The sequence below is a fragment of the Opisthocomus hoazin genome, chromosome 8 (genome assembly GCF_030867145.1).
Source record: "Opisthocomus hoazin isolate bOpiHoa1 chromosome 8, bOpiHoa1.hap1, whole genome shotgun sequence".
In the NCBI taxonomy this organism is placed as follows: domain Eukaryota; kingdom Metazoa; phylum Chordata; class Aves; order Opisthocomiformes; family Opisthocomidae; genus Opisthocomus; species Opisthocomus hoazin.
In genome coordinates, this window is record NC_134421.1 from 22,653,387 (window position 1) to 22,667,302 (window position 13,916).

Below are 13,916 nucleotides of genomic sequence, written 5' to 3' on the forward strand. Positions count from 1 at the left end.
ACGTGATTGTTAAATATTATTCAGCCTTAGTATCTGGTATTTGGTGTTGCACAAAAAAAAGCCCTGATTCTGCACTATCACATGTGTTTATCACAACGAACTTTTAGTGGGGTCACACACGGCCATAAAGTGCAGCAGTGTACAGATACAACTGCAGGACTGGGCCGCAGCAGTGATGAGTAACACATGAAGACCAGCAGATAATTTGCATACATACCAGCTATACCATAAAACACCACAGCACTAACCAAGGGTTTCTACTCACTGGTGTCACTTGCACAGCAAAATATCACCAGCTGACAGCACAGCTTCTGCCAATTAGTAAATGCCGGTAAGCACTGGTTAACATCATGATAGAATTTTGAAAGCTGTGACAAATGTACTTATCAGCATCGTAATGTGCCACAGACGCAAAAAAAAATAGCAAGAGAAGTAAAACATTCAAGAGAAGACCTCTTCGGTCCTCTGATGCAGTGGCACAAACTGCTCCAAAGAACAGTGAGAATATCCACCTCTACACCAGACAGCACTTAAGTACTAGGTAAATTTTAAGTATTTGACTTGCACTCCTTCAATCAAGGCCTTACCATTTCTGTCAGCAGCTTGGAGTAGAAAGTCAGCCATGACCTTAGAGCCCTTTCTTCATCCCACAAGTCTAATTAGGAAGTGTCATGATGTTAGCTAGCATGTTAGCTAGCCTGACTGTTACTCTAATTAGCTATAGCATGGAAAGTGAAAGCATGAGAACAAAAAAAGCAATGGATAAATCATAGCCTAGTTAGGATGACCTGAAAAGCAAGCAGCTTAGTGAGGCTGGGCAAAAAAGAAATGGATGCATACACAACCCTTGAAAATTTAACAACGGTGCTTTATCTACAGCATTTAGGCTTGGTAAAATATAGAGATGTACAGACTTAAGTGTTCTTTGGTAACTCGATTTAAGAAAAGTTTCTTGTGAAAACAATGTGCAACGACTGTGTAGTATTTACCTGTAGTATTTACTTTAGTTATTTGATCCTGACTTTCCTAGCTTTTTCATTATTAGGCAGGGCTGACATCTTAAAGACTTGTAAATATTTACCTCTGGAAAGAAAGTTCTAAGAGCAAAGTGTTTGTAGTCAAGGAAGGGAACGGTTCCAAAACTATCCACCACGTCTAACTCATCCATCTGCAGCTCAGCAAATCCTGAAAAAGCACCCCCCCTCCCCACCCAGAGAGTTAGTTTAAATGACACAAAATTGTCTTCACAATTACAACTTGTCCCTATTAGATGTTCCTCAAAAAACAGTTTTCAGGGAAGAGTGGTTGTTTTTCTAGCTGAAGTTCTTCTGAGCGGGAAAGTACCAATGCTTTTTTTTCCCCCATTTTTGTAGAAGGAAATATTACATGCAATCCTATTAGCTCAGTGCTATCTGCTGCTGCAGCGCACACCACCATTAAAGCAGAAGTCTGATACAACACAAAAATCTTTTAACAGCTATAAAATTTAAACGTTTATATAATGTGAGCTTCTTGACAGTTTCAGTTCAGAAATAATGCTGTACTTAAGCTCTATAAAGCTCTTTAGAACCTACCCTCGCGTATTTCCTTCCGAATCTCATATTCCAGCAGTTCAAGTTGCTGACTCTGTTTACGAGTTAACTCTTTGGATTTGTATCTAGTAACTATGAATGCCGCTAAAAAAGGAAGAAATAAAAGGTTCTGAGTATAGAAATTGCACAACAGATAACCCTTATACAAGACATATTATAATATTATTTTAAGAAACAGAAAGATTAATCTACACTTGCAGCCTCCAGGAGGATTACTGTTTCTACTGTTGTCAGTGTGCTAGTACCCACAAGCCCTAGTTATCTGGATCTAAACCTCAATGTTTAATAAAAGACATTCCTTTTAACAAGGTCTTAGAATTGTCAATCCAACTTTATTTGAAAGTAGAACACACCCTGCTACGCACAAGCTGCACAGTGAGACACAGAATCTAACAACCCCTTCTACTATTAGCAACCTACTTAAAGTAGCACTGATTAGAAAAACAGTTGTTTTGAACAGGAAATCCACTTGCAAATTGTTAACTTCTCTGAAGCTTATTTTGAGAGAGTAAAGGCATGAGTTCTGGTTCCTGTAAAGGTAATGCACTTTTAAAAACATAAACCAAAACAAACAAAAGAACAGGCCTCTAAACTTATTACAATAAATGGAAATTTATCAAACATATAACCAGGTCAAAACATTCAGAAAAAAAGGAGTGACATAAAGAGGAAAGGATAACTATTTACCCACCCTCAATTTAGTATTGACCAACAAATTCATGAATGATCTGAATCAGACTGAGCGGAAACACCACAAACACTGCCTGAGGATAAGGAGTTTGTTAGGGAACATCTGTCCCAGGGATGGGAGGGGAGCCCAGCTGTGCCAGCTGGAAGGGTCCAAGTTGTGACACAAGGACGTCAGCCCTATGGCTTTGTCTCACTAAATGGTGGTGAGTAATCACAGCAGAACAGCCAAAACTACTGTCCTGTAACATGCTGTAGTCTGACAAGATGGGACTTCACCACCAGACCACAGCTAACTTTGTCCACTCTTATTGGGAACAGGCGAAAACCACCGGACTGTTTGTGACAGTCCCAGACATGTATGTGTGTATGTAGATGTTTTTATGTGTCATGATTACACCCTCCAGCAAATCAAAAACTGAAAACACATTATTGTACTTACCTATAATGACACCCACTACAATAGGTAGCAGAATAAGAACGTATAAATATATGTGTGATGATGTTGGTTTGACTTCATGCTCAAAATTTCCTAATTTGACCTGAAGAAAAATAATGGCTGTGTTAACAGAGGACAGGTATTCTATCAGTGCTTAAAATTACATTTACTGTATATAAAAAAATGTGTATTTAAGGCATATGAAGGACTCCAGTTCTGCAGATTACTGGGAAGACAGCAGCAATTCAGGAAAACATACATGAACCAACACAAACTTAACTTCTACTGTATTTAATGTTTAAGCAGGGTAACAGAGGCAAGAGAAAAAATTCGAGGTCCTCATGCAGCATCAAGTTTTGCCATTGCTGTCGCTGCAAATGAGAGCCCTTGAATGGTAAGATCCAGCTGGTCAGGTGGCTCGTGCACTTCAGAATTGCTGCTAAACTTTCTGGCCTTTTGAAGCGAGGAAGGCACATGTTGACAATTAAAAACACTCCTTTGCACTCCCAGTGTAACTCTACTGAACAGAACAGTCAGATGAGACTCACGCTAATAATGCGGGAAGTAAAATTTTTGATAGATGCCTGGCCCACAGCCCCCTTCCCTATTTCTTTGCAGAAGTTTCAACCTCTTTATGTAGGATGTAGGGCACTCCTGAAAGTCCGCTTAAGAACAAATACAACAAATACAACATACAATACATGTACAACATCCCCCAGCAGCAACAGGGCTTGTCAGAGGTGGGACAGGCAATCAATCTTTAGGAATACATGAAAGTGCTGAAGTCTGCCAGATGCCAAACTGAGGCATTCACCACTGATAATTATGGCAGAAGAAATTTCACAAAGGAGGATCTCAAAGATGACTGTGAAAGCACATAAATAAAGGGTAGCTAAGACTATAAGCAGACTAGCAGTAAAAATACACTTTGACACAGAAAAAGAATACCACCAAGTGCCAGGGATAGCAATGATCCTGAGATAATTGAAAAGGAGAGCTGGGCTGAAATTATTTTGGGTTACAGCAGGGAAGGCAGAGATCTATTCATTTCAGTCACTGGTTTGTCACAGGAGGTGAGCAGCCAGGGCAGCTGGACACTGCCAACCGGATAGTCACATTGCAGCTACAGGGAGATGAGCAAGCAAAGAAGCCCCACAGAGCTGGAAGGATATAGCCTTTGTATTTCTAGGGCTACAAAGAACAGACGACAAAGCAGACCTATTTCCTCCATCAGATGTATTTTTTCCTCGGTTGTTTACGTGTTTTCACACTTTCTATACAAAGTGCTCTGGAGCCCTCCTAGGATCCCATTTGCCTTTTCTCAGGCTGAAATGCACTGGTGGCTAAATATGTTAATCATCCCATGACTAATACACCTGACTTTCTCCACTTGTCATGTCCAACCAAAGCATTCCTAAAGTAGAAATTCCTGTTACTCACCCTGGCTTACTGAAAACTGAGGCAAAGCATTCATTTAATTTTCCTTTCATACTTAGATTATCTTTAATCTTCACCATAACCTTCCTACTCAGTGGCCCCATTTCTTTCCTTATCTTTTATTTATCTTGCTTATGAATTAGGACTAAGTAAGGTACACCTGAATTCATCTGAATCCTATTCCTAAATTAATTTCATTCTTCCTGCATGACTTTATAAAACCTCCTCTGGACTGGTAATTCCTCTGAGCTTTCTGTCATCGCAAATGTTATTAGTGCATGCCTTATCTTTGTACTCAAGTCACTAGCAATATTAAATAATATCTGCACGAAAATCAGCATTGCCCAGAGTCAGCTCCCCATACACAGCATCCAGTTTTTCACCCTAGCGTCTTCATAATCACCATGTTAAGTAGTTTACTGAATGACTTCCAGGTACATGTGATCTACTGCTTTTTTGTTGTTGAGGAAATCACTCGTCTTACCGAATAAAGGTATCTAGCATAATATGCTTTTATTAAAAAGAAGTTCACAATTATCCTATTTTCTATTTACCTCCAGGTCTCTCACGAGTTTCTCATTCAAAATACATTATAAAGCTTTACACAGAGCTAGGATTAAATCAGCAAGCCTCTATTTGCCTAGTTTTGTTTTATTTTTTTTCTTTTAAATACGGGTTTTATATTTGCTGCTCTCCAGTCATACAGTACCTCTCCTGACTCTACAGTTTAACTTAAAATCTTTCCTACTAAGCCTACAATATCACATGCCGGTTCTTTCTCAGTGCTGTGATGGGAATGATCTTGTTCCAGCTGTCTTGATCCCCCATCATCTATCTGAATCCTGCTTCTGTCACAAGAACGGCATTTTCTTCTTTGACACCTCCATTCAGACTGACCATCCTGTCTTTGACCCCACACTCAATATCCTCTTTCCTCCTGAAAACTAAAGCAAGAGATACCTTTATTCCTGGGCCATACCTATCTTTTATACCCAGCCTATCCTTTCTTCAGAGTGACCCTACTTCTTCTGTGATGAAAGACTGAAAAAACACGTGATGAGTTCCTACTTTTACATTTCTCTTGATGTTGGAAAAAAGAATTGTTAAGGTACCAGAAGTGAAATGTTACACTACAACTATTGCATTTGATTCGCCTTAGCGAAGTGGTGACCTTTCTATAACAGTCAGTCCTACGAAGCTTGCAGGATGAGCATGATACTGCAAGGCAATGTTAATATTTAAATGCAACACCAATCTCAGAAAGGCTTTTCCATGCCATAACTGGCTCAGACGGCAGGATCCACAGATGGGGTATCAGTTAACAGTGATACAAAATTGAGAATAGCTTCGTTAATCTTTACTATGAGCCATATGCCTTGAAGTCAATAGAGTTATTTCTGTTTTATACCACCATACACTGCAATAAGAGTCTGGCATCCTTTTTCTCCCTCATAAATGGTGATGATTGCTTTTTTAAAAATTCATATTTTCCATCTTATTCATGGAGCAAATGTCTTGAGTTGCCATTTAGCTTTGACATCCGTGCTAATGTTCTTGTATTTGGGGTTGGCTTTGTGCCACATGTTCACAGCATTTTGGCCTCCCCAGTGCAAGCTGAATTTTACCCCCTTTTTCATTCAGAAATGCCTTCTCTTCTGCCTTATTGGTGATCACTATGCACTGTTAGAGATCCTTATCTACATTAGTGGGAAAAAGAGAATGGGAGGACACAATCCTTTTCCTCATGGCCACGCCGCAGCAGCAGATTGCTTACAGATCTAAGATGAGGGGCTCTCCTGGAGATGATGCTTTATTGGTGATGTCTGTGCTGCAGGCAGAGGTCTGACAAGCTACTGCTCTCCTGGAGCTTAGCAGCAGTGAGCTCAGCTTGGACTGCAAAGCCTACCTCTGACACCACAGCAGTAAGCAGAGCATAAATGAACTCCATACCGTTACTGGTACCCAAGCTAGGCAGGCAGGCCTAGTTGTGAGGAAGATAACGGGACTACCAAATACAAGGAGAACAAAATATGCATCTAGTTCCTCCCTCCGTAAAGAGTATTCATGACCAGAGCATTAATGCTACACTTTACTACATTTGCATAAATATCCAATCATTGATAAATTGCAACAAAAGGGAATTCTACTTACAAAAACTTTCACTGTGGAAAAGTCAATCTTGTCTGTTCCTTCCCTTTTGAATTTGCACAGTATGGTGCTACGGTCTGGTTTTTTGGTAATATTTTGGACGCTGAACCATATCTTTTTGGTCTGTGCACCATTCATATATAACAGATAAACCTCTACCTCAGTTTTAGAAATATTCAAGTTGTCATTTTCTTTCTAGAGGGAAAAAAATGAAGATAAGAAACATTGACTAAGTACAGTAAGAAGTAAAATAATCCCCAATGACTATTTTAAATAAGGAATTATAGTTTATTACTTTCAAACTTACATATATTTTTAATTCCAGATCAGGATCCAGCTCAGTGTGCAGCTGGTAGTTAATGAACACCGGGTCAGGGTGATAGTGTAATTTGACACATGGTATAAAGGTAGTTTCCACTTTTAACATCATATCAACAACTTTACCCTCTGTTGCATGGCTCAGGCTTGGCGTTAAGTAATGATATTCAGATCCATTCCCAGGACACCTAGAGACCTAGAAATGCCATAGCAAAGCTGTAACAGTCATTAAGCACTCAACAGTGGGTACAATTACAAACAGGGGCACTCAAAATCATTTTAACGTCTTCCAGACTTCACACAGATATCTGCTAAAACTCTCCTCTGCCATTAGGGTTACATGCAGAGCACCTGGGAAAGTTTCTGTGTTGAGTTTGTCTCCTTTTAAGCACATTTATCACACACTCTGCATCCTGCTTTAAGGCTGATTGCACACTGCTAAGACAGCTATTTCCTGCAGTGAGCCAGGAATAGGGACAGTGATTTCTCCATCTTTCCCCTCAACTCAGGTGACAAGAGAAGAGTGGAACGAGCTCTCCAGCATGACAAGAGAAGACCAGAATGAGCTCTCCAGCATGACAGACAAGGGAAGAGCAGGACAAGCGCTCCAGCCAGCACCCCTGGGTGCTCTCCCCAGCTTAACCCCTGCCAGAGGGGAGTTGCTGCAGTCACCCCACTGGTTACGCCACGGGGTGGTACTGCTGTTTTCTGGTCTCTGGCTGCAAGCCCAGGAGGCAACAGGGTGCCCACCTCCTCACAGCCTCGGAGGAAGGGTTTTGTCCCAAGATCAGCTCCAGTCTCCCGCCCCTTGCTGACGCAGTGGCACCACTTGGGTTTTCAACACAAAGCCAGCAAGTAGCACACCACCGTTTCCTTCAACAGACCCATATATGGAAGCTGGGGAGGCTCAAAAGGACAATTTTGGAGCAAGTCTCTAGAGCACAGAAAAAAGGCTCAGGGAATTATGCAGGAGAGAAGCTTATGTGTATCCATAATCCGGTACTGTGAATGTGTGCAACTGTAATCCTACAAGTGGTCATACTTACTTCAGTAGAGGGACTGATGTGTGCCTGCAAGTGTTTGAAAAATATCGAGATCCTCCTGAAACCTTAGGAACAAAACCTGATCTCTTCACAGAGACCTCTCTTTGGTATTGTAAAGGAGATTAAGACTTACGGTGAGATTTGATCTCTGGTCATCTGAAATAATCACACTGTCCACCACATTAAAATTTCTACCAATTGTAGTAATTTTGCGACCACCACTGTAAAAAACAAAAAGGAGGGGAAGGGAGGTTAATATTATCTGTTTCCCCACAGATAAGCCCTGCGTTAAGGCTTCAGTCGTGAATAAACTACTCATGTGCACTTTGCCTTGGAAGCAGCCAATATAATAAAGTCAAACTGCAGGACAAGATAATTTGAGCTATACAGTGCACTTCCATTCTTTCTTCATAGTGCAATGGTAAATGCTTTTGCTACCGCAAAACCAAATGCCTTGATAGCATACACATGCATACTCCTTTTCAGGGACTCTCCATCTTGTTTTCTATTCATGCAGCCAAAGAAGCAGACCGTGATTTAATATTCTCTCCTGAAGATGTGGTATTTCACTGGCCCAGAGCAGCCCCGCCTGTGCTTAATTCTTGCCTTCTTCAGGACAAACCGATAGTGCCAGGCACCTCACAGGAAACATTCTCGGCAGCGTTCAGACCATCTGTCTCGGCACACACAATAGTGCTTGTGTCTGAGGGCTCTGGCTCACAATCTCTGCTGAACACAGTCAGAGTGGTGTAAGGTATTATTAATTTCCAGCTGCCAGAGCTGCCCCTCACCTGGAGGTGAGGGCATGAGTTCTAGCTGCTCAGCTGCTGCAGCTGCCAGCCCACCTTATTACCTCAAATCCACACTTGCCAGTGCTCGACGCCAAGATATCAGATTAAGAACATGAAAGCGTGTAAAAACTGTGCAGGCAGAGGGACAGGTGGAAAGCTGTGCCTGAGAATATCTTAAAACCACCCTGTAAATCTTCCACTGGAGCTGTGTCTCCCACAGAACACAGCAGAGGCTTGAAATGGGCTGTTTTGGCTTTGGGGAACCTGGTCCTAAAGCAAGTCTGTGCGTATCACTGCAGTGGCGATTATTTCCACTTCATTTCCAATTCACTCAGACTTTATACTGTTTTGGAGGTGAAGGGTATATAAGTATCAAGAAACCAAAGTTAACTGGAGTTTGGATTAAGGCGTGCTACTCATATTTTGGACTTAGCTTTAGTATGAAGAGACCATTTTTGACTTCTACAAAGGAGACCTGGGGTGGGCAGGAAGCAGTTAACAGAATCTGGCAGAATGCTGAACCTGTCTTGCAGCTATCATGACCCTATCTGTGTATTAAATGTTAAATCAGTTCACTGGCGTAAATTCATCCTCCACAATAGGTTACAGCATTTATCCAAGTTTACATCAGCTGCAATCTGGCCAAGCAAGGAGGCTCGTATCAACTCAGTAGGACTACATTTTAATAAATACATAAATAGTGTAGAAAGACAAATTTACCTGATCCAGGAGGTATTTGGTGTGATTCCAGAACATGATGGCAGTGAAACATAATGCAGGGTCATTGGTGGTGAACATTTTCTCCCATTAGCCTGTATACATATACTTTTGGCCTCTTTACGTGTTGGTGGGAGAGCAAACGTCATTTGTGTATCGTTTAGCACATTCCTAACTTTAATGCTGGAGGAGAAAGAAAACAGTCAGACGCTGAAACACAGATGCCACTATGCCACTCACGGGTATCACTACACAAAGGCGATAACCTAAAGCAAAGGATGAGGAGACAAGACGAATGAACCTCTTTTTGAGCTGCCAGATGGAAGTGCAAAGAGGGAGCAGGGAGCTGAAAAGACAAAGTAGGGCACCTTTTGAATGAAGTTGTTACGTGTCAAAATAATCACAGAAGATGGTACAGATATTGGTCTTATGGCCTTGGGATGAGGCTATGTAACGCAATGTGTGATTTTGCTGTGTAAACTGTGTACTTTGCTGTGTATTTTTCTGTGCTACCAACACATTAGCTAGTCAAGAATGAGAATCTTCAGTCTCCTTTTCTTTCTTCTTTTTCTCTCTCTTTCCCTCTCTGCCCCCTCCTCCCTCTCCTTCTCTCCTTCCTCCCTTTCTCTCCTCCCTCTTTGTCTCTACTTCCTCCTTCTCCCTCCTTTCCCTCTCTCCATCCTTCTCTCCTTTTGTTTTCTGTGGTCCCCAAGAAATTAATGGTTCAACTGAGAATTGAACTGTACCATACAAATACTTTTTCAAGTACCAGCTATGTAACATGGGCTTGGTAATCACAGGCAGCCACTGCAGCTGCACCTGAAAATGACTGATTCAGAATAAGACAGCCTAATTATCTAGGAGGGTTACACTGTGTAATCATCAACAGAGAAGAGTACACACTGTTGCATGAGAGATTCCCATCCCTGGCATGGTGTCTGTGCTTTCACAAGCAGAATCCTAGAATATACTGGGGATATTTTGAAGCAGAGGAGAGTCAAACAAAAGCTGAGGCTTTCCTGTGACCTCAGTTCTTGTTGTCTGCTGCAAGGCACAGAGGGCCACAGATACAGAAACACCCAAACTACTGCTGAGAGCTGCCCACCTACCCACCCATCACTTGTATGGTACCCAAACACCAAATTCATTTCCATCCCTGTGGAATATAAAGTGGAAGCATAACTAAAGGAGTGCAGAGCATCCCCTGCTCCGCTCAGGAGAGGTCCACAACAACTGTTCACACAACCCTATTGCTAAGGCAAACTGGGCTCAATTTTCACCATGCAAAGTAAATAGTATGCTTTTTCAGAGCTTAACTCACATGTCTGGTTTACAGCCAGTGATTCCAGTCAGTATCAGTTTTATGCCTGATGCATGTGTAAAGTTTTCTCCTTTGACTGTTATTTCACTTTTGCCTAATGTAGAAATCCACAAAGGTTCAATGGAATGAATGCTGATATGCTATCAGAAAACAAAGCAAAACAGAATCTGGTTATAAAAAGGCTAGGCAGTTAAACAACAGCTGCAAAAACCACCACCACTCAGGAATGCCAGTTTTATGGCGCTGGGATACACATTTCTATTAATTTCAAATCTTGTTAAGTTTAATCCTGGGAACTACTGTCAATCACAACTTCTTTACAAGCTAATTATTTTTACCTACATATTTTATATTTCAATTTATCTCATAACAAAGTTGCTCAAAGCAATGACAATCTGACATACTGGAAGGTAAGTATCATAAAACCCCATCTTGAAATGATATATTTTGTGTGACCCTTGAGGGACTAAGAAACAATGCACAAAAAAGCCCATGGTGCTGTCACTACGAGACATCAGAGAAACAAATGAAGGCATCTCTTGTGACCTGAAAAGGGGAAGCAGGGTAAATCCTAGAATGAAAAGTCAAGAAAGAGCCCCAGAATTAGCTTTATTAGAAAGTCTTTTCAAAGTTATACATAGAGGTAAAGGTACAACATAACTGTGGGGATTTTTTGGTATTCTATTTTGATGCTAAGCAGTTTACAAATCTATTTTCCACCTTTTTAGAAAAATCCCAGTTTGCTCTGGCACTGTCACAGTCTTGCAGAAACACGGCCCATTTTTAAACTTTGCTTTTCATTGCGTATCTCTGTATTTGCTTATTCTAACTTACTACCGAGCAAGAAGAGATATTTTTTCCCTAGTGTATTTACTTGATGCATTTGACAGCATCTCATGTTTAATCAGTTTTGCTGCTTCCTCAGTTTTATAATCACACAGATGGTTTCCTCTCTGTGTGTCGTTGAGACAACAAACTGAAAACATTCAAAAAAACCACGAAAATACACATGTGAAACCACAAACTGTTTGGGGCCTTCTTGGGCAAATGATTTCTAGCTTTATTTGAGACTGCCTATAAAACTCGTTTGAAGTGAGTTTTTAGAGTATCATGATTATCCCGATTGCTGCTGTTCACCTCAGCCTTCCAGGCCCTGAGAAGGGCGGTGGTGCAAAACCTCTAGGGAAGTCCTTCCCACGGGTTTTTTCTCCCTGCTCATCTTTTCATTTACCCAGAGCAGCACCAAGTCTTTGGGCTGGTGGCTGGCGGGGACCATGGGGTCACATCACCTTCCCCAGCAAACACAGCATTTGCCCATTTCAAAAAGGTCCCTGGCACATTTTCCCCGCATGCTACCATGGCCTGCTGAATGCCAAAGTGCTCCAGGGTAAACGTGAGACCTGTCACAACCGATTGAAAGCTGCAACTTGCGCCTTATGAAAGGGCAAGAGAGTGCAAAGGCTGGGGCCAGAGGGCATGCAAAAGGGCCTCCAAGATGACCTCTGGTATGGATAATGGAGGAGGGCAAAGGAAACCCCTGACAAACGGCCCGAGGGGGAAATTTCATTCCCACCCCAATCTGTGGATCAATTTAACCCTTAGTATGTGAGCACGACAAATGAAGCAGAAATCTGAGCATTTAAAGCCAGCAAATCACCAGAGCTTTACTCCACCTGCGTCCCATCCCTCTGCTCGTGCCCAGCCTCCACCACACCAAGGACAGTCAGCATCCTCGAACAAATCCACAAGCCAAATACTACAGAAACGAGTAAAAAATTGCTTTGGGGCTCTCATCGTAAATGAGCAGGGAGCCCTGAAGCACAGGAATAACTCAGTGTTGCACAAACACACAGAAATCCCCCAAAGCGACATCAAAGCCGCGAGCCCTGGTGCAGGATCCGTGAGGTGTCCCCTGCCCAGAAGTGTGGCAGGACGCTGCGGCGCTTCATGGTCCCACCGGCCTCTCTGCCAGGCGCCGCACACTGCGGGGTGCCTCAGCCTAGCTTGCCCTTGTTCTTTTCTTACACTGAGAAGAAATGGCAGCAAGAACGGTTCACTCTGGAAGTTTCAGCCTCCCTGAAATCCTGCCTTCGCTGAGGTTACACGACACGGACTCCCTCACCGTGTCCTGCCTCAGGCTCATGGCGTCCGCACAGTCACTTGCAGTGCTGAGGCAAGATGGCATCGGCTACATGAGAGACTGCTTCCCAGCCTGACCAGTGCTCTGTGACACCTTCCTCAGCCGTGAAAGAAACCACGAATTTCCTCACTGAACGCAGGAGGGACCAAGTGTCCTTGCTGGGGTCCGTGGTGCTCATTTCCCCAGCGCCATTGCTGCTGACCTTCCAGTGGCTGCGTGGCGGGAGGAGAGATGCCCGGCAGCAAGAGGGAATGGAGGCAGCGGAGAGGCAGTAGGATATTTATAAAAATCACCAGTTGTGAGGCATGTGATGAAGGCAGTGTACACGCAGAGAGACATACAGAAAGCGTGTGCCAGGTCCTCAGGTAATGTAAATCAGCACTGCCCTGTCAACTTCAATAGAGCTCCACGCTTCTGAGCTGCAGCCCCCAGTGCCCCGGACAGCCCAGTGCTTCCCCGGGGCTGTGCCAACAGTGGCAGCCACGTCCTCAGAGGTGTGGTTAGCACGGCTGCAGGCCCCAGTGAGATGTCTGGCAGCGGCCCAGGTTAAGGAGCCTTTGCCACCCCGGGGAGCTGGTCCCCGCTCCTGCACAGCCCCTCCTGTGGTGCTAGCACGGGGCCCCAGGGCTGCGAAAGAACCAGATCGGGGAACTGGCCCAGATGAAAAACAACCTGCCGAAAGGAAGCTGTTATTTCCAGACAAATCAGCTCCCCAGCCAAGCGTACTCGCAGAACCACTCCAAGCGCTGCTCCGGCGCAGGGAGGGGGAAGGCGCACGTGTGGAAACCAGCAGCTGGAGTCAGGAGGAGGGCTGGGGCTGCCACCCGGAGAAAAGTGTCTTAATCTAAATGCTCGGCTGGGGCTGTGGGAGAACACAAATCCTCTTTCTCAGCTCTCCTGTATGTTCTAAAAGCACCAACAGTCAAAGGAGAGCAGGATTTCAAATGCAATTTCAAGCCCTCTGAATGGATCAATCACTTCTAAACAAACATCTGCCTTTGGACTGCCTCTAGTGCTTTCACTGCCTTGTCCATCACTGTCTTTCCAAGATAAGGCGTGTGGAAGAAAGCCATCTCTCAGGCAATTCCAACTATTTACCAATGTCAAATTAATGCACTTGGAAGCAGAGTAAAGAAGAATTTCCTCTGTTCTTTCACCAGCCGTAATGCTTTACGTGCAGACCAAACCCAGAATATTAATGCTCAGAAGCATAAGTATTACAGTCCCACTCGTCTCTGTGAAAAACGAAATGGATTTTGTGATTTTATTTAAGAAACCTCAGC

At 43.1% G+C, this 13,916-nt stretch overlaps 1 protein-coding gene across 1 annotated transcript in view; it reads right to left on the reverse strand.

Moving 5' to 3' along the window:
* PLXNC1 (plexin C1) overlaps nucleotides 1-13,916 on the reverse strand; it is a 71,725-nt gene that overhangs the window by 29,557 nt on the left and 28,252 nt on the right. Inside the window, exons 10-17 of the mRNA XM_075428291.1 lie at nucleotides 10,494-10,633; nucleotides 9,176-9,355; nucleotides 7,798-7,885; nucleotides 6,611-6,817; nucleotides 6,307-6,498; nucleotides 2,722-2,821; nucleotides 1,575-1,676; nucleotides 1,082-1,185 (exon numbers count right to left, since the gene is read on the reverse strand). Of these exons, the coding sequence (XP_075284406.1) occupies nucleotides 1,082-1,185; nucleotides 1,575-1,676; nucleotides 2,722-2,821; nucleotides 6,307-6,498; nucleotides 6,611-6,817; nucleotides 7,798-7,885; nucleotides 9,176-9,355; nucleotides 10,494-10,633 (1,113 nt within the window). The remainder of the gene's footprint in view (nucleotides 1-1,081; nucleotides 1,186-1,574; nucleotides 1,677-2,721; nucleotides 2,822-6,306; nucleotides 6,499-6,610; nucleotides 6,818-7,797; nucleotides 7,886-9,175; nucleotides 9,356-10,493; nucleotides 10,634-13,916) is intronic.